The sequence below is a fragment of the Amblyomma americanum genome, chromosome 2 (genome assembly GCF_052857255.1).
Source record: "Amblyomma americanum isolate KBUSLIRL-KWMA chromosome 2, ASM5285725v1, whole genome shotgun sequence".
Taxonomy (NCBI): domain Eukaryota; kingdom Metazoa; phylum Arthropoda; class Arachnida; order Ixodida; family Ixodidae; genus Amblyomma; species Amblyomma americanum.
Window position 1 is genome coordinate 198,237,403 of NC_135498.1, and position 20,199 is coordinate 198,257,601.

Sequence of the window (20,199 nt, forward strand, 5' to 3'; positions counted from 1 at the left end):
GAAGCCACCAGACCATCTTCGTCTCACGGGAAATGTTCAGAAGAACTGGGAGCTTTTCAAGCAAAAGTTCGAACTGTACGTACAAGCAACACAGTCAGCAAAGCCACTGACAGAAGCTGCTAAAACCGCCAGGCTCCTGACTGCTGCCGGGGACGACGCACTGGAAGTCTTCAACAACTTTACGTTCGCCGAAGATGAAAACAAGAAGACTACAAGACTGTGGTAAAAAAATTTGAAGAGTACTGCGGAGAACAGCAAAACGAAGTCTACGAAAGATACGTCTTCAGAACAAGGACGCAGGATGAAGGTGAACCAGTGGAGCACTTCATACGAGATGTGCGCAAGCAAGCAAGGTACTGTAACTTCGGACTGCTTTCCGATTCAATGATTCGCGGCCAAATCGCGTTTGGTACCTGCAGAAGTAAACTAAGGAAAAAAATGCTGAGAGAGAAGAACTTGACGCTCCAAAAGGCAGAACAAATATGCAAGGCCGCAGAAGTGGCGAGCAAACAAAACGAAGCATGGCAAAGTAACGAGGCAAAAGTGGACGCTACCGAAAAAGGCTATCCACGTCGCAGCCAAGGGCTGAAAAATGCGTTCCAGTGCTTCAAGTGTAACAGAGGACACGAGCCAAGGAAATGCCCCGCCTTTGGAAAAATCTGCCGCGCTTGTGCAGGCAGAAACCATTTCGCGGTTTGCTGCAGAATGCATGAGGTTGCCGGAGTGCAACACGAAAATGAGGATTTCGAAATACTGGACGTCACCGTATGCGGAATCCAGAAAATGGACTGGATTGTTAATGCCCAAGTTGGAGGACAGCAGGTTGCGACACTGGCTCCCAAGCACTGGGCACTGGGCATTTGCTCAGCGGCGGTGGCACCGAACGCAGCGGCCTTCGCTAACAGCAGTATTCATACTTTGCAGACTGCTATCCAGGCCCCGCGCTTTTCTTCGAGTTTGCTGCCCCCTTTCCTCTGCAAGGACGCCGAAGCAAGTGATTGGCCTGCTGCTCCTGGATGGGACTACGTCAGCCACAATATCTTGAAAAAGACGGAGCTGACCCACGCTCGGCGCATTTGCTCAGCGGCGGTGGCACCGAACGCAGCGGCCTTCCCTAACAGCAGTATTCATACTTTGCAGGTTAGTTGGGTTTTTCTGTAGTTTTCCTTGCAAACTACCTGCCCCACCACCGCCGCTGGTGCTGAAGTGCATTCTGTGTGTTTTGCATCTTTTGCTTTGTTACACATGGCTGCAAACGACTCCTGCTTGGTTTGCAATGAGCTTCTACCGGAAATCGGCACGTATCCGATGTGCTGTGAATGTGGTTATGGTTATCACTTAGGATCCTGCTCCGGAGTTTTTAAAACTGCCTTTAAATCTAAAAGTATCGCAGATAGGAAGGAATGGACGTGTCAAACATGCGTCATTTTATCGGCTCGCGGCACTGCATCACCTAGGAAAGAAAAGCCGGAAAAGGAACCTGCCTTTCAGGACGTTTTACTACAGATAAATAAGAAGCTGGCAGAAATAACGGAGATAAAAGCCAAGGTCGGGGCACTGCTGCAAATTAAAGAAACTGTAGACAGAATGGAACATTCTGTTCAACATATGTCTGAGAAGTACGACGAGGTACTTGTAGAAATGAAACAGCAGTCAGCTGAAATCGCGGCTCTTCAAAAGAGGGTGGAAAAGGTTGAGGCTACTAACACCGGACAGGAAGTTCAGGAGCTAAGGCAAGAATTGAACAGCTTAGAACAATACACTAGGCGACAGAACTTGGAAATTCATGGGTTGAAACACGATAGTAATGAAGACCTGCTTGGTAAACTAAATGCACTGGAAAATGAACTAAAACTTCCTCTGCTGTCCGAACATGAGCTCGATGGCCTGCACAGGCTGCCCGAGAAGAAAGGAAAATCGCCGGCAGTACTTGTTCGCTTTGTGTCACGTACACGAGGGCACGGCACTCGCCTGTGGGACAGCATGGCTAAACGCCTTCTGCTGGTTTTGCAGGTCATGTCGTGGTTTTCGGATGCGACAACGAACACTTCACATGGGCTACCATTGAACCTGCCGGATCATCTAGAAAGCAGCGTGACGCAAGATGCAACTGCCTGCGTACTACCCGTGCACGCATTCCCGCTTGCTCATCTGGAAAACGTGACGGTGGAACTACGTTTTGCCGAGAAGAAACACCACCGGACAATTACGTCATCTACAGCGGATCTACAAAAGCGGCAGTCCTGCGCGGGCCTCTTCAGAGGGCACGGCACTCGCCTGTGGGACAGCATGGCTAAACGCCTTCTGCTGGTTTTGCAGGTCGTGTCGTGGTTTTCGGATGCGATAACGAACACTTCACATGGGCTACCATTGAACCTGCCGGATCATCTAGAAAGCAGCGGGACACAAGATGCAACTGCCTGCGTACTACCCGTGCACGCATTCCCGCTTGCTCATCTGGAAAACGTGACGGTGGAACTACGTTTTGCCGAGAAGAAACACCACCGGACAATTACGTCATCTACAGCGGATCTACAAAAGCGGCAGTCCTGCGCGGGCCTCTTCAGAGGGCACGGCACTCGCCTGTGGGACAGCATGGCTAAACACCTTCTGCTGGTTTTGCAGGTTAGTTCCTGGCATAATGTTCATTCTAACAGAAATGACAATAGATTTGTAGTAGTCCTGCCGTGCCCTCGCAGGTGTCACGCAATTTTGAGTGATTTCTGGACAGTGCTGTTGTTGCTGTTGACGTCGGGCGATATTGAGGAGAATCCGGGGCCTACAACAGAGGAATACTTGCAGATGATTGTAAAGAATCAGGCAGACACGGATCGCAAATTGAAAGCTATTCAAGACGAAATCGGTGAGCTGAATGCAAGGACGGAAGGGTTATCGGACTTTCTAGCGGCATTCAAGGAAATGAGCACAAGAATTGATAACCTTGAGTCTATCATCAAAGAGCAAGCTAAAAAGTTAGTGGAATTTGAAAGCCGCGGCCGGCGTAACATTCTTTTAGTTCTTGGGCTCCCTGAACAAGCCACTGAGTCAGAGTTAGATCTGAGAAAAGCGGTTGTAGACAATATTTTCCACAAGGATCTTGGTGTTCAGGTTACTTCAGTCGAAAGAATTCATCGTCTAGGAAGAAAGAAAACAGGAGCTACTAGACCAGTAATTATGAAATTCTATGATTCCAGGGAAAAAGACAGCGTTCTTAAAAACTGCCACAAACTTAAAGGCACCTCTGTTAGCGTCAGCAATGACTACGCAAAAGATATTGTACAAGTTCGGAAGAATTTGTGGCAGTCTGCTGCTGTCGAACGATCTAACGGACAAAAGGTATCGCTGGTTCACGATAAACTGAAGATAGATGACCGTCTGTACTCTTGGGACGACACTCGAAACGAGCGTTTGCTCTGCCGGACCCAACGTAAGGGTGCTCGAAACACCCACAACGAATCGGAGACAACAGATAACAGCCATAATGGATCACCTTCCAGAAGTGAAAGTAATTCATAGCTCAGGATAGTTCTGCTGAATGCTCGCAGCATTCTTAACAAGGTCACAGAATTGGAATTTTTATTGCTCTCAGAGGACCCGCATGTCGTTTGCATAACGGAAACATGGCTCAACAGTGATGTTTCTTCTGATTGCATTGTTCCTCCTGGCTACACAATGCTCAGATGGGATCGAGATTCCCGTGGGGGTGGTGTGGCCATTATTGTGAAGTCATCGCTCTCAGTTTCCACGATTACGAGCGAAATGCCGGAGTCAGTGTGGTGTAAAATTATGTTTTCTGGTGCTGCGTAGGAGCACCCGCCTGGTAATGACTGGAGATTTCAACTTGCCACATATTGATTGGGGATTGACTACGCCTGGGCATACAGAAATTTCTAGCGCTGAAAAATTGCTGGATATTGCTTTCTTTTACAATTTGAGACAAGTAGTTGGACAACCTACACGGATATCGCCTCAGTCACAGTCATTACTAGACTTGGTGTTCCTCTCAAATAATGTAGGAGATATTGAAACAAATGTCACCGATGGAATATCTGATCACAAAATTATTTTCGTGACACTGCTTACTTCGGCAAACGTTCCCGCGGAACCTATGGTTCGAGTAGAAATCAAAGAGAACGGGAAGGCCGATGATACATCTATCCTGGATTACCTGGAAACTTGTTTTGATGAATTTGAAAGTGCCTCTGAAAATGCATCAGTTGTATGTTTATGGCAGCGTCTTAAAGTTATCATCAGTACTTGTGTCGACCGGTACGTTCCAACTAGAGTTAAGAAAACAAAGCAGCGCAACCCATGGGTCACCAGGGATATCATTCACGCGAAACGGAAGTTGAAAAGATTGCGTAGAAAGAAGGCCGACTTCAACGACATACAGGTTTTACGTCAAAAAATAAAAATGTTGCTATCGGCTGCAAAAGAAAGATTTTTCAATCACACTCTTAGTGGTTTTCTGCGAAATTCTCCAGAGAAATTTTGGCGCTATCTTGATAAAAGAAAGGAAAGAGTAAAGTAGGTGACAGTGGGAGCCGAACTTATTGCAGATAAAACGAATATGGCCGACCACTTCAATAAATATTTCCAATCTGTATTCGCAAGAAACACGAGCCAAAGCGACGCACACGACGAAGCACATTCTCGTGAAACGTCTATCGATGCTATCAGCTTTACTCAGAGCGGCGTGTTTCAGCAGCTGATACAATTGGACGAAAAAAAAGCTATCGGCCCGGATGGAATACCTACATGCTTCTTGAGACGGTATGCTGAATGGATGTCCTTCTACTTGGTAATTATATTCCGAAAATCACTCGTAACACATTATCTGCCACAAGACTGGCGCACTGCCATTGTTATACCCGTATTTAAAAGTGGCAATCGCACACTTATGAACAACTATCGGCCTGTGTCACTTACTTCAATCTGCTGTAACGTAATGGAACATGTTATTGCGAAACATATCATTTTTTTGGAAACAAACGGACTACTTTCTGAATGTCAGCATGGCTTCCGTCGAGGGTTTTCAACGGTGACACAGTTAATTGAGACAATACATGACCTTTCTAAAGCTATAGATGACCGGGGACAGATTGATGTTATTTGTGTAGATTTTGAAAAAAGCCTTTGATAAGGTTCCTCATGACAAATTACTCCTGAAAGTGCGAAGGGCTGGCATTAATGGAGACATCCTTAGATGGATAGAAGCGTACTTGGCGAAACGCAAACAGGCGGTACGTGTTGACAATTGTGAGTCTCGCTTTTTGGATGTGTATTCTGGTGTACCACAGGGTTCTGTGCTGGGGCCATTGCTATTTCTAGTTTATATCAATGACGTAGTATGTGCTGTTGGAAATTCTGTTAAACTGAAACTATTTGCGGATGATTGCCTCATTTATGCACCTGTCACATGTGAAGGAGATCAGATTAACATTAACCAAAACCTGCAGGCTTTTGCACTTTGGTGTGAGAAATGGGAAATGAAAATCAACTTCAATAAGACCACATTTACCCATATAACTAACAAACGAAATATAATTTCTTTTCAGTACAGTATTGCAGGTCACGATTTGGTTAATGTTAGTACATTCAAGTATCTGGGGGTGTCAATTTCTCACAACCTAAGTTGGCACAATCATGTCGAAAATGTTTGTGCGGTGGCACACAGAAAACTGTTTTTTCTAATAGGAAAGTTGGGGAGAGCAACGAAAGATGTCAAACTTTTAGCATACAAATCTCTCATACGGCCTTCCCTTGAATATGCATCTGTAGTATGGTCTCCTCGGCAGAAGATTCTTTCAATGGAAATAGAAAAGATTCAAAGACGTGCAGCGAGATTCATTTGTTCAAAATACAGGACAACAGATTCGGTAACGGAGATGTTAAACTCATGTAGTCTAGAAACATTAGAAAAAAGACGTAAAAAGCAGAGATTAAAAATACTTTACCAAATAATTCACGGAGAAATTAACATCAATAAAGAAAAATATCTGCAGCCTCCAGGTAGACTAAGCTCCCGCCTTAACCACCACAAAGCGATTCGGCCATACTTGACACGAACTAACGTCTTTCGCTGCTCATTCTTTCCGGATGCTATTGAGCACTGGAATAAACTGCCCGCTCACGTTGCTGAGTCTACAGGTGTAGCGGCATTCTTGAATGCACTTGGGGATTCCGTCTAGGCATGGGATTCTTGTAGATGGGCGCGTAACTGATTGTCCAATATTACTTTTTGTATAGCAAGTGGTTCTACAGTGGTGTGAACTGTGTTGCGTTTCAATGCTCTCTTGTATTGTATGCTCAAAGAAGCTTGTTCATTCATGGTTATATATGCATTTTTTTTCTGTTCACTTTCGCTCCCTGTAATGACCCTCAAATGAGGGTTGACAGTATTCATAAATAAAATAAATAAACACGGGACCAGTGGATGGCGAAGAGGCGTGTTCTCAGTGACACGAATTCAGGTGTGCATATGCTAGACAATCTGACGGCATATAACAAAAAGCTGCTATTTGCAATGAAGAGGAAGGCTGCGGAAATGGCTTATCAGTACGCTTGGCAAAGCAATGGAAAGTTGTTTGTGCGCAAGGCACAAGGCGACACAGCTATTCGTATTGAAAGTCATGCAGATCTAGATAAGATTCGCTGAATCTGTTCTATTTCCTGCTGTGTTGTTCATTCAAATTTCTGATGTCACAGCCCGGAGTAAATACTTATCATGACTGCTCGTCTTTTACACGCATTGCACAGACTGAAAGTGGAAAGATGTCATTGTTTCATGTTAATATCAGAAGTTTAAAAAACAAATGGAACGATACTGAGTTATCTTTGAGTTCTTTGAACCACCAGTTTGATATTTTGGCCTTCACTGAAACGTGGTTTTTAGACGAAACTGAGGTTGTCGGGGTCCCAGGCTATAAAGAAGTAGGCGTGTACAGAAGAACACGAAAAGGGGGTGGAACTTCACTCTACATTAAAGATAAACATTTGTATAAAGTCTTGCCTGAGTTTTTTGTTGTATGCGACCACTATGAGTTTGTCGCCGTAATAGTTCATGGGACCCTAATTGCTTCAGTTTATCGTCCACCTTCTGGTGATATCAATGACTTCTTGAATTTTGTTTCTAGTATTTTCGAACATGCCTTACTGCTCAATGTACCTATTGTTTGCGTTGGTGATTTCAACATTGACCTGCCGTCTGAAAGCCCTCTTTGCCTACGTTTCCGGGATACCTTCGAGTCGTTTGGCTGTTTTAACGTTATAAATGCACCAACCAGGATAACACCTAACACAGAAACACTGCTTGACCTGTGCATAACTAGCCATAGTAACGAGGAAACTATTTCAGGAATTTTAACACTGCCACTTAGCGATCATCTACCCATATTCTGTTTTTTTCCATGGGCAAAAAGAAGGGGAGGTCGTCACCAGTTCGCTCCAATCTTTCATCGTAATTATAGTGCTGAGGCGCTAGCTACGTTCCGTACTGAGTTAGAAGCGACAAACTGGGATGATGTCTACTCGGAGGAAAACCCAAGCTTATCCTATGATATTTTCCTACTTAAGGTAAAGGAAAGTTATAACAAAGCATTTCCTTTGCAGCCGGTCAAAGTTTGCAAGAAATCCAGAAAACCCTGGGTAACCAAACAGTTATATAAAAGAATAAAGGCACGCGATAAACTGAACGACAAGTTTGTTCGGTCAAAGAACCTTGATCTCTTAGCTGAATATAAACGAACCAGGAACAAGCTCAGTTCAGATCTTAAGAAGGCCCGGTTACAATACTACACGCAAAAGTTTGAAGCCATCTCCAGCAATACTAAAAAGGTATGGAACTGCCTCAAAGACATTATTGGAAAAACTAGCAACAAGATACCTAACGTTCTTAAAATTGATGGTGTTGAGTATAAGGACACTTGTTTGGCAAATAAATTTAACACTCATTTTGTAAACTCCGGGGCTACGACTCAACAGGTGGTAGATATGGATGGACTTGACAAATACTTATCTCCTAGTGTGGTTGATTCATTGTTCCTGACTCCATGCAGTGAGCTTGAAATTATTTGCTGTCTTAGCTCTTTAAGCAAAAATGCTGCCCCAGGGAACGATGATATCAAGGCTCTGCCTATAGCATCTGTTGTTGACCTCATATCTCTCCCTCTGCAGCATATATGTAATAGCTCGTTAGCTACAGGAATCTTTCCAAACAGCATGAAAATTGCAAAGGTGGTGGTTCTGCATAAAGGTGGTGCGCATGATGATATCAACAATTACAGACCTATTTCAGTACTGCCATTATTTTCTAAAGTGCTTGAGAAAGTGATAAAATCACGCCTAAGTAAGTTCTGTATTGAAAGAGAGTTTCTTGTGAGGCAGCAATACGGCTTCCGTCCAAATAGCTCAACTAAAATAGCCCTTCTGAATATTAAAAACAAGGTTATCAATAATTTGAAAATAACCGATTCACGCTAGGTCTGTTCCTTGATTTCAGAAAAGCGTTTGATTCTATTAAACATCAAATATTATTTTATAAACTTCCTTTTTATGGAATCCGTGGCGTTGCTCTCAATCTGATTCGTAGCTACCTGACGGACAGATACCAATTTACAAGCCTTAATGGCCATTCTTCTATTCTAGAACCGATTGCATATGGTGTTCCACAAGGTTCAATCCTGGGACCCCTGCTGTTTATAATTTATATTAATGATATTGTCCTCATACCAAATACACCCGATATTATACTTTATGCAGATGACACCAGTGTGTTTTTTTCAGGAAAACAGTTATCTACACTAGAAACCCTCGCGAACACCTGGCTACATGAGCTTTCATGCTGGCTCCGGATAAACCAAATGCAATTGAACGTTCGGAAAACAAAGTACGTAATGTTTAAGCCGCGAAATAAACCTGAAAATTTTAATATCCAGGTCAAGTACCAAGACTCAGCCCTTGAACGCGTTTCCATTTATAGGTTCTTAGGTGTCCTATTTGAGGAAAACTTAAGCTGGACTTCTCATATAAATAAGGTTCACACAAATATCTCTAGATCTCTAGGCATTTTGTATAAAGTGAGATATTTGGTTCCCAGCTCTATTAAACGTCAGTTGTATTTTGCTTTAGTACAGTCTCATTTACATTACTGTCTGTTAATGTGGGGCACCACTACCAAGACAAACTTGCGCAGGCTTGAGATATTGCAAAAACGAGCTCTGCGTTGCATAGAAGATGTAGGTCCGCTAGAACATACATACCCATTATTCTTAAAACATAATTTACTCAAGATAAACGGTCTGTTTCAACTAAAGCTTGCATATCATATATATCACGAAGTCACCCGTGACCCAGTTTCCTTTTATGCATTATACTTCCCTAACAAGAAACCTTATGATTTCAGGTATAGTCACTTTCAAATGCCTCTGATGAGAACGAATTATGGTATGCAGCACATTGATTACTTAATTCCTGATTTACTTAATAAACACCCACGTATTATGGAACTTCTGCAGCAGCCTCGTTCCCCCCGTAACTTCAAGAACAATGTTAAAATGTACCTTCTGTCCCTGTCTCCTTCATAAAGTGTCGAGTTTCTAGTTTTTTTTTTTACTCGCTGGGTGTATGTCCAGGTTCGCTATTTTTGGTTTTGTTGTCCTAAAGACGTAAGAGACATGCGATGCGGTTTTCATTGTTTTTGGTTTGCGTGCTATTTGTCCCCTTGCCTGTATGTTAATTCTGTGTATCTCATTGTTTGCTATGTCAATTTTTTTTTGTCCTAGAGACATTTTAGCTATGCGTTGTTGTTTCCTTCTTTTTTCATTGCATTTGTGTTAATTATGTGTAACTCATTGATCCTTACATATAGTTCATGTAGTACGTATGCGATGTTGTTACTTTTCTTGTTTTGCTTTGTGTATTTTGCTGTATAATTTTCCACCGCCCTGAGCAATGTAACGGGTGACGGGGCCACGTCAGGCAAAAAATGAATTGCCTTTTGTCCCGTCACCTCTGACAAATTGATGTCAAATAAACTTCAAACTTCAAACTACCACTGTCTGTGTACAACAGATTCCGAACGAAGCCACGCCCGAGGCCAAGTAATTCCGTCTTGCGGTCCTATAGCGGGAATGCAATCATGCACTGCGGAGTGACAACTCAAGTAGTCACGATCAACGATCGTCGGTGCCTAGCAGACTTCTTCGTTGTGAAGCGCGGCTAGCCCATCATAGGTCTGGGACTGGCTGAATCCCTTACACTACTGTCCCGTGCTGTGGATTCCGTGACCGCGGACAAGGTTGCCCCAGCAGCACAGCAATTTCGCCACCTTTTCGAAGGCACTGGTTGCGCGAAGCGAGAATATCGGATTGTGCTTCGTGACGATGCAGTTCCGGTGATCCACGCAGCGCGTCGCGTCCCCTTGGCGTTACGGGAACCCCTGCGGAAAGAACTCTTGCGCATGGAAAAGGCGAACATCATCTGCAAAGTGGGCGAGCCCACTGATTTGGTAAGTCCTCTTGTTATTGTGAGGAAAAAAGATGGTAGCCTCAGGGTGTGCATGGATCCCAGAAATGTAAACGCATGCTTGAAACGGGAGCACTACCAGATGCCACAACGCGAAGATATTGAGGCGGAGCTATGCGGCGCAAAATTTTTCAGTCGCCTCGACGCTAACGCGGGGTTCCACCAAATTCCACTCGACGAGGCCACTTCAAAGATATGCACGTTCGCCACGCCGTTTGGTCGCTACCGCTTCCTTAGACTCCCATTTGGAATCGCATCCGCACCCGAAGTCTTCCAGAAAACGCTTAACGAGATTTTTGACCCTTTACCAGGAGTAAGGGTGTACATAGATGACATTTTGGTGTGGGGATCTTCTAAGCAGGAGCATGACGATCGCCTGAAAGCCGCTCTATCTGCAGCACAACAAGCAGGGCTAACATTTAACTTGGTCAAGTGCAACTTCGGGGTACAGGAAATAGCTTTCTTGGGCGATGTGCTTAGTCAAGCGGGTATTCGTCCAAACCCAGCATTGGTAGACGGTGTAAGCAAACTGCCCGTGCCAAACGATAAACTTGCCATTCAGCGCATGCTCGGCGTAATCAACTATTTCGGCAAATATCTGCCAACACTAGCTGAGAAAACAAAGCTTCTTAGAAGCCTCATACGGAAGGACGCCGTGTTTAATTGGACAGAAAAGCACGCACAAGAATGGGAAACAATCTGCGACGCACTGCGCACTGCCCCGCTGCTGGTTATATTCGACCCCGCGAAAGTAACGAAGATAACGTCAGATGCTTCTAAAGATGGCCTAGGCGCTGCTCTGCTTCAGCGACACACCAGTGGCTTCATACTTGACAGCGCAAAAAAAAACGAGGACAAAAGCGAACGAGGAGACACAACACAAGATGAATCCACACCAACTAGCCCAACTTTCTGTCCTTATTAACCAGTGGCTGGCGTCCTGTCGCCTACGCGTCGCGAGCGATGACCGAAGTTGAAAAACGCTATTCCCAGACCGAGAAAGAGGCCATGGGAATTGCATACGCCTGTCACAAGTTCCACCAGTTTGTGTACGGCAGGAAAATCGTAATAGATACCGACCACAAACCATTGATTGCCATTGCGGGCAAAGACATTGGCAGCATGCCCGCCAGGCTTCAACGTTTTTTTCTTCGTCTATTAATATACGAGTATTCTCTACACTTTGTGCCAGGAAAAGACTTGACACTTGCTGACATGCTGTCAAGGGCCACACCGGCAGAATGTGGAGACACTAGCGATTTCGGCGACATTCAAGTTCACGCAGTTGATGTTCTGTCGTTCTTGGTAAGCGAAAGAACAAAACGGCTTTTGGCACAGGAGACCTATAACGACCCGGAGCTGCGTGCAGCAGCAGACAACCTGTCTTCAAACAAAGCCGTCGAAGGAACACTCAAACCAGTTGCGTCGGAGCTTTCAGTGATTGACGGAATTCTGCTGAAGGGCAGCAAAGTAGTTATTCCAAAAAAGATGCGTCCAGAAATGCTCAGGCGCATTCACGAGGGCCATCTGGGTCTAAATAAGAGCAAAGCGAAGGCAAGGTGTTTAGTCTTCTGGCCCGGTTTGAACTCCGACATTGCAGACGTTGTACGCAAATGTGCGGTTTGTAAAACCTATGCATACAAACAGCCGAACGAGCCTCTCATGTTACGACCCCCTCCTGATCACCCCTGGTACCGAGCCGGCGTAGATCTCCTCTACTATGCTGGATCCATGTATCTTGCAGTTTTTGACGCATATTCAAATTTTGCAGAGGTCGAAAAACTCGGAGACACGTCTGCAACTGCGGTCATCGACAAGTTGGCAGCCATCTTTGCAAGATACGGTGGAAGTCTGCACGGACAACGGCCCCAGTTTTCAAGCTACCAATTCAGCGCCTTTGCGAGACGGTACGATTTCAAACACATCACTTCGAGCCCCGAGTTCCCACGTTCCAACGGGCTTGCGGAAAAGGGTGTTCAGATTATCAAGCGGCTTCTCTTAAGAAGACCGGGAACGCACATGGAGATTTTTGGTTAGGTTTACTCGCGTACCGCTCTGCTCCATTGCAGGATGGTCGGTCACCGGCGGAACTTCTGCAGGGCAGGCGCCTACGCACCAGACTACCAGACTTCAGCCAGGAGTCCAAACCACCCGTAAAGAAGCCCCAGCAGCAGTCGTCGGGGAGGCCGCTGCACCAGCTGCAACCAGGACAGATTGTTCGCGTGAGAGGCCAGGCCTGGACACAAAAAGCGAAAGTAGTAGAAAAAGTAGCACCCAGATCCTACAACATTGCAACATAAGAGGGCAGAACGCTGCGACGTAACCGTCAGCATCTGCTGGCCACCTCGGAGGCATTCAGGCACTCCAGCTACAGCGACGACAGTGACTGTGACGTGGGAGACGCTGATGCAGAAGAGCCTCAGCATCGGTCTTCACCTCGTGCGACTACGCCGGCACCTAGAAGATCGTCAAGGACTACGGCTGAACCACGACGTTTAGCATACGGTTCCAACTTTGAACAGATCTCTTAGTGGCCTTTATCTCTGTACCGTTTGTTGTTTCAATATTTTATTACTTGTCGCATTGCTCTTTCTGTGCTGGTCTGTTCAAAAAAAAAAAGATGGGAAGATGTATCGTGCTCGGTCACGCCGGCATCCAGCACGTAATGCGCACCGTGTTGCGCGTCAACCGAGAACGGCCTATATAAGCGCTAACAATAAACCCAGCGGCAGCATTGCCGCTCCCGGATCCTTAGTCGATTGTCAGTCTCTTATCAGCCTGTCTGGGACTGATACACGGGGTAGTCCGGCACAGGGTGGACAGGCGCAGGAAGAGTGCATCGACAGAGGCGAGCGACGTGGCCCGGAAGACCGCAGGCGTAGCATATCGCTCTATTGTCAGCTGTGCGCCAAGGGTTGTAGGTAGCGGGCGTGAAGCGATTCCGTGGAGCAACAGGCGCAGGCACCGCTGGAGGAACGTACGCATAAGCCTGCGGTCGCGGTGGTCGTGTGACAGCTTCGGCATACGTGAAAGGGACGGGAACGGGGGCAGGCGGCACGGCAACTGGAGGACCGTAGCTCAACGTGGCAGCAACAGGGGTTGGCGGGATCGGAGCCTGTGGAGCCAAGGAAGCTGCTTCCCGAAGAGTAGTGAGTGCATCGGCGACCTCCTGCGTGGTGGCGTGCCGGATCTTAGCACTGAGGGCGGGCGGTGACTGATGTTGGCGAGATAGGAGCGAGAGCTGCAGGGCGACCTCGTCCCGCACGAAGTCTGTTACTAGCGAGTAAATCGGGGTCGATGGCCAGGCCGGAGATGTCGGCAGGCGGGGGAGGCCGACGAGCGCTAAGACGTTGCTTGCGCAACTCGTCGAAACTTTGGCACAGGCTATACACCGAGGCAACGGTGGTGGGACTCTTCGCCAAACACATCTGAAAAGCATCGCCGTCGATACCCTTCATAATGTGCTTTATCTTGTCAGCCTCTGACATAGCCGGATCAACACGCTTGCAGAGGTCAACTACGCCTTCAAGGTAGCTGGTGAAAGTCTCGTCCGTGTGCTGAGCTCGGACGCGCAAGCTTTGCTCAGCGCGCAGCTTGCTCACGGCGGGATGGCCGAAAACCTCCGAAAGTGTGCTCTTAAGAACGGCCCAAGTGGGGATGTTGGCCTCATGGTTGCGGAACCAGAGGTTCGCGACAGCGCTGAGGTAGAAGATGACATTGGTAAGCTTGACGCGGTCGTCCCAGTTGTTATGACGGCTCACCCGTTCGTAGGATTCCAGCCAATCTTCCACATCCTGGTAGCTGTGGCCACTGAAAACAGTGGGGTCCCGCTGCCGGATGGCACCGGAGCAGGTGACTGGCTGCGACGGGGCGGCGGGCTGTTGACTTGCCTTGGTCGTTGACATCGGGATGGTGCGGCTGCGGAGGTCCACGTTAATGGGGAAAAGGGGAACGCAGCAACCTCCACCAAATGTAGAGCGCTTTATTGGCACGTTGGAAGCGCCGGCGACGAAGACTTAGTACACGTAATCGAAGAGCCAGCGAGGCGAGAGACTGGGACACAAGCGGCAACGTTCCAGCACGAGGAACCGACAGACTTCTTCTATATCTCAGTAAACGAGGGCGCAAGCGCTTCGTCGTCGTTGGCGTCGGTGCTGTATCATGTTGTCCGTTCCAGCTTCAATAATCGTCCCAGGCATCTTGCATAGGTTGGCGGGAGATTGCCGATGTTACGATTAAGTCTTTTTTCGGTGGTCTGTATCACCAAGGACTCGAGATACTGGCGTGAAAGCCAGTTCTTTCTTTGGTGATGATAGAAGCCATTTCCCAGCAGATGTCATGACCTGCCGATACGACGTGCTCCGCAAGTGCGTTGGAAGTTACTTTCTTGTTCTTCAGCAAGGCGGAAATTTGGGCGAGTTGGTAAGTGTTCATTTTTGCTCTCAGCGCAACACGAACGGCACACGAGACGAAGGACTAGCAGAAACAGGCGCTGACTATCAACTGGTTTTTTTATTGAAGAACGAAAAGCGCATAAATACAAACAGTGAACTACATATCAATCAACAAAAGTAATCTGGAAGGCACGTGGGAGGTTAGATAGCTCAATTCCCTCTCGGATAACGTTATGGAAGGGCTGCTGATACATTTTGCGCCGTTGTGGTAAATATAAAAAGCTTCCATTACTTCGCGTGTTAACTTATTGTTATGTCGGAACAGGATGCGCGTGTTCTTGTAATCGGGAACACATTGGCACTTTTTGCACTGGAAAGACGCCTGGGCAAGGGGGTCCCCTTTAGCTCTCCTTTCTGCATGATCCTTTTCATGCCTGCATTGGCACTGCCTGCTGTGGGAGCCTGTGTGAGACAGGGGGTTATTTTTTCTGGTGTTTTCATGCTCCATCAACCGTTTGTTAACGCACCTGCCAGTCTGGCCAATGTACATGGCACCGCAAGAGAAGGGGACCTGGTATACCGGTATACCACCCCTACCTCGCAAGGTATAGATGGCGACACATGACGCACTTGACAAGCATCCCTCTTGCTCTTGCCGTAGTGCCTCTGATTCACCTGTTTGCACATTGCGCTAAGTTTTCTAGGTGCAGAAAAGACGACATCAACGTCGTATCTGCCCGCAACATTTTTCAGCCCACGTGACAAGCAGTGTGCATACGGGACCACAGCCGGCTTTTTCTTCTTTTTGGCTTCTTTCGGCTGAGCCCCATTCTTGAGCTGCCTAAGAAGTTTCTCCGCTGCCCTGGAAATGAGTTGATCTGGGTACCCGTTCACACGTAACCTGCCTGTTTGCGCCAAAATGCTCTCTCGCGTCCTTTCATGGCAAGATTTCCTGGGAGCTGATTGCAGGCAAAATGCGGCAATGCCCTCCTTTATGAGTTCTTCATGTCTGACATGTGTTCTTTCAGACGCCTTTCAAAATTCCCGCTCTCGCCGATGTAAACATAGTCGCACTTGGCGCAGGGGATTCTGTACACAAAACCCAGAAATTTTTCTTTCTTTAGTTTGTCCTTCACATTCATGAGCTCGTGCCGTAACTTGCGGGCGGGAACGTGGGAAACATCTGGTAAAGCGTATTACATCACAGCAGCCGCATGAGGTTTGCGAACATCGCAGAGATCTAGCTGTGGAGTTCAATGAGGCGTGAGGATGTGCGAAGAGGCGACCACGATGGATGTTCGCGAAAAGTGTGCGTCGTGGGATGCCCATGGATTAGCCATGACGGTGGAAACGATAATCTCCATTCCGCCGGGAAATTCGACAGCGTGGGAATATCCGGGCTGAAACTGCAAGACCTCACCGATAGGGGTGGTGCTGGCCCATGAAGCGGCGCAGACCAGTGGCCAAATTTCTTGAAACCAGAAAGGATAGTCCAAGTACCTAAACGTGCCCGAAACTAATTCGTTCAAGGCTGAAAGCTGGCTAGTTGGCTGTACTATATTAATTAGAAAAGGCTAGCTCTATAGACGAGGACAAGCGCTGAACATCAACTACGTTCTTTATTTTGCAGAAAGACACATAAATACAGGTCATGATCACATGAGTGTGGCTGGAAACAAATCACTTATGCATACCTGGTAGACAGTTTTCCGGATACTGTTTTTCTTTTTGAGACAGGCCGAGTGAAGGCGTGCTGACGTAGTTATCGCCTTCACTGCTGATATAGCAGGCCAGCGTGACCAGCCACGTGGCGCGACGCAGCTGCTGCTGCCGGCGGCGTGGCGCGCCCGCGAAACCGAGCGGCAACAGTTGTGCGCATTCGCCGTGTCAAGTGGGATGAAGATGAAGAAGGAAAGCCCAGCAAAACGGAGCGGAGAAAGACTCACTTTGCAATTCGACTGAGCGAGTTCTACTCCGCCAGCTGTAGCTATCGCGTCACTCCAGGTTTAGCCAGAGCTAAACCACCGCAAATTTTTTATTGCGAAGCAATACTACTTTAGGTCGCACTTCAGCCCGTTCTGTGGCGAGGCGGTGGTAGGCACCATTGACTTTAAGCGTGACCTCGCTGCGTGACCTCACACCACGTGACCTAGAGTGACGTCACACCAGCTGTGTAAAAACGGGGCCCCATCTCACGCCGTCGCGAGGCGAGGCGGTAGCCACCAACGGCGGCCTAACTCCCGCTCCTCTCACCAGGGGCGCTACGGTCGGTGTGACGTCGCACCAGCTGTGTAAAAACGGGGCCCCATCTCACGCCGTCGTGAGGCGAGGCGGTAGCCACCAACGGCGGCCTAACTCCCGCTTCTCTCACCAGGGGCGCTACGGTCAGAGTGACGTCACACCAGCTGTATAAAACAGCTCCGCTCCTCTCGCCAAGGCAGTCATACAGCCAGATGTTACGATGGTGCCTACAAACAACGCAGCTCGGCAAAATGCAAAGAGGAAGCATCAGCGAGCTACGGGGACGGAAGAAGGACGGAAAGAACGTCTTTCTAAGCGGCGTGCCTCGCAATCACCAGGCTTAACCAAGCTAAGCCGCGGCCGTTTTTTGTTATCCCCCGCTTCACCAATTTGAAGTGGGCCGAATTGTATGCCAAATATGTCCTTTTTTGATTGTGGTTGAAACAAAAATCAAATGTGCCCACGACGAAAATACAAACACAACTCCAAAAACTGGAGCCATCCGCTGACCGGAACGTCATGGGTGAACCTAAAATATCTCGATCCTATGCTTCAGATCTTTAAGACCCGTTTTACAACCTCTAGTTTCTTGCTGTCATCAGCAACATTTGCAAAAACAATAATGTCATTCAGATATCTAAAACACTTCACGTCACGTTTTTCCTTTATCACGCACGCTGCAACATGCTTGTCAAATCGGGCTAAAAAGTTTCACATATTTTTTGGGGCTATGCAGGGGCCTATGAATATGCCTTTTTTTTTGCACGTACTGCGTGTAGTTAAAATGGAGAAAGGTAGAAGACATGTAACATTTGATTAAAGCAACGAAAGTTTCTACCAAGACTCACTAGCGTTTTGAAATCTGATCTCGGCTAAACATTTAATCCGCTATTTAAGAGCGTCTAATAACCCTGCATACAATTCGGCCCAATCCAAATTAGTTTAGCGGGGGATAGCAAAACATTGCTTCTGTGGTGCTCTTGCGAAGTCTTGACACCATAAAACCGCGGAAATTTTGCAGGCACAATTGGTAAGGCTCGCTAAGGCCGGTTTTCCTCGTGAAAGAGTGATTGGAGAGGCTCAAGGCCAGATGAAGAAACTAAAGGCAGGTGGCCGCTCTGCCATAGGAGCGGAAAAAAGCGGCTCCAGATTGAGGCGGACAGCCATCACTTCACATCACTTTATTACCTTAAAGACCCCACTTTGGGGATGTTACATAAAGGGTGGGAATACAAATATAGGTTCAATATGATTGCTTATCATGATATTTATGAAATGCATATTTAATTTGTTCACAAAACTTGATTGGCAGGTGATGGCATCAACGTCGTGGGGAAGGCCATTCCAGTCTTTAGCAGTGCGAAGAAAAAAGGATGCGGAAAAAGTGACGGTGCGGGTGTGTTGGCCTGACACTTGCAGTGGATGGCCGGTGCGATGAGATATGCGAGCGGGCGGTGTGATGTAGGGTGGTTGTCCGAGGGAACTGTAAAAAAACTTATGAAACAGACTAAGAGAAGCAATGCGACGACGATGGGCAAGAGTTAATAAACCTGATTGTCGTTTAAGTGACGATACACTGATGTCGTATGAATAGGCAGAATGAATGAACCTCGTGGCGCGATTTTGGACAGATTCTAGTGAACTGATGAGATATGCTTGTTGCGGGCTCCAGATAGCAGATGCGTATTCTAGTTTTGGTCGAATGAGTGATTGGTAGGCGAGAAGGTTAATACTTTGAGGGGCGTGCCGTAGATGACGTTTCAAAAAACCCAATGACCGGTTAGCTGATGCGACGATGTTCGTTACATGAGAGCGCCAGGAGAGATCCTGGCACAAGGTGACACCTAGGTACTTGTATGAGCATACAGATTCTAGTGGAACGTTAGCAACGGAGTAAGGGAAAATATGGGGGTTACGCCGGCGGTGAAAAGATACGAGTTTACATTTATTAGGATTAAGCGACATCAGTCATCGCACCAAGCATGCACTGTGTCAATGTCGTTTTGGAGCTGTGTTTGGTCAGAGGTGTTGGAAATCGTGTGGTAAATAACGCAGTCGTCTGCAAACAGACGAACATTGCAAACCAGGTTTGAGGGTAAGTCGTTTATGTAGATTAAGAATAGGAGGGGAGCAAGTACAGAACCTTGGGGTTAGCTATCCTACCGGCTGAAATAAGTTGGAGGGAAGTTGGTGTAAAGATTTTGTTCACTGCTGATGAGAAGCTTGTCCGCATGCGCAAAGCTGTTAATAAGAAAAAGAAGCCAGCCTGCACTACAAATTATGAGTGCAAGTATGTAGTTTGCAGAAATGCTATTATATACCGGATTCCGCTCTCCTGCTGCAAGTGCTACGTTGGGAAGTAGGAACGCTGCCTAAAAGATCAACTACGTGAGTAAGACTGGGGAGCGCTACAATCAAGACAAGGGGACAACACCGCATAAGAACACTACGAGACACGAGCGCAACGTTGCGTTCGTGTCTCGTGGTGTTCTTATGTGGTCTTGTCCGCTTGTCTTCATTGTAGCGCTCCCCAGTCTCAGTATGTACGACCAACTAGCCCCCTACAAAGCTTTACTGACGACTACGAGAGCACTATGCCGTGGTTGATATTTTGCGGGGGGGGGGGGGGGGGCGGCTTTTAGCCAAACACTGTAGGCTTTGTGGGTACGTGCCAGCATTTGAAGCCACGCGTGTGCTAGGTAGGGGAAGTTCTAGGCTGCCCCGATAGACATGCGAAGCCTACTATATCAGCAGTGAAAGAGATAATTGCTTCAGCACGCCTTTATTCGCTATGTCTCAAAAAGAAAAACGGTATCTGGATAAGTGTTTACCACATATGCTTAAGTGATTTGTTTCCAGCCACTCTCATGTGATTATGGCCTGCGTTTATGTGTCTTTCTGTGAAGTAAAGAATGTAGTTTATATTTAGCACTTGTCGTGTGTATTTCTTTTTCTTTGTCCTTGTCTATAGCGCTAATGTTTTCAAATTAATAGTGCACGAGACAAAAAGGCCAAAGCCAAGCAGCTAAACATGCTCGAA

The 20,199-nt window shown here is 46.9% G+C and overlaps 2 protein-coding genes across 2 annotated transcripts in view; both read left to right on the forward strand.

The window, feature by feature from the left end:
* LOC144119402 (sodium- and chloride-dependent glycine transporter 2-like) overlaps positions 1-20,199 on the forward strand; it is a 176,822-nt gene that overhangs the window by 147,722 nt on the left and 8,901 nt on the right. The window lies entirely within an intron of this gene.
* LOC144119310 (uncharacterized) lies at positions 1,208-12,824 on the forward strand. Its single transcript, XM_077651971.1, has 3 exons — positions 1,208-1,948; positions 11,717-11,829; positions 12,594-12,824. Exons 1-3 carry the CDS (start codon positions 1,246-1,248, stop codon positions 12,822-12,824), a joined length of 1,047 nt encoding a protein of 348 aa, XP_077508097.1. The 5' UTR covers positions 1,208-1,245.

What these genes read in the sequence shown, in the direction of transcription:
- LOC144119310 (XM_077651971.1), top strand. Translation starts at nt 1,246, where the DNA reads ATGGCTGCAAACGACTCCTGCTTGGTTTGCAATGAGCTTCTACCGGAA. An exon ending in ACTTGTTCGCTTTGTGTCAC is followed by an intron (nt 1,949 to 11,716) that starts GTACACGAGGGC and finishes ACTTTGTGCCAG; the next exon opens with GAAAAGACTTGACACTTGCT. An exon ending in TTGATGTTCTGTCGTTCTTG is followed by an intron (nt 11,830 to 12,593) that starts GTAAGCGAAAGA and finishes GCTCCATTGCAG; the next exon opens with GATGGTCGGTCACCGGCGGA.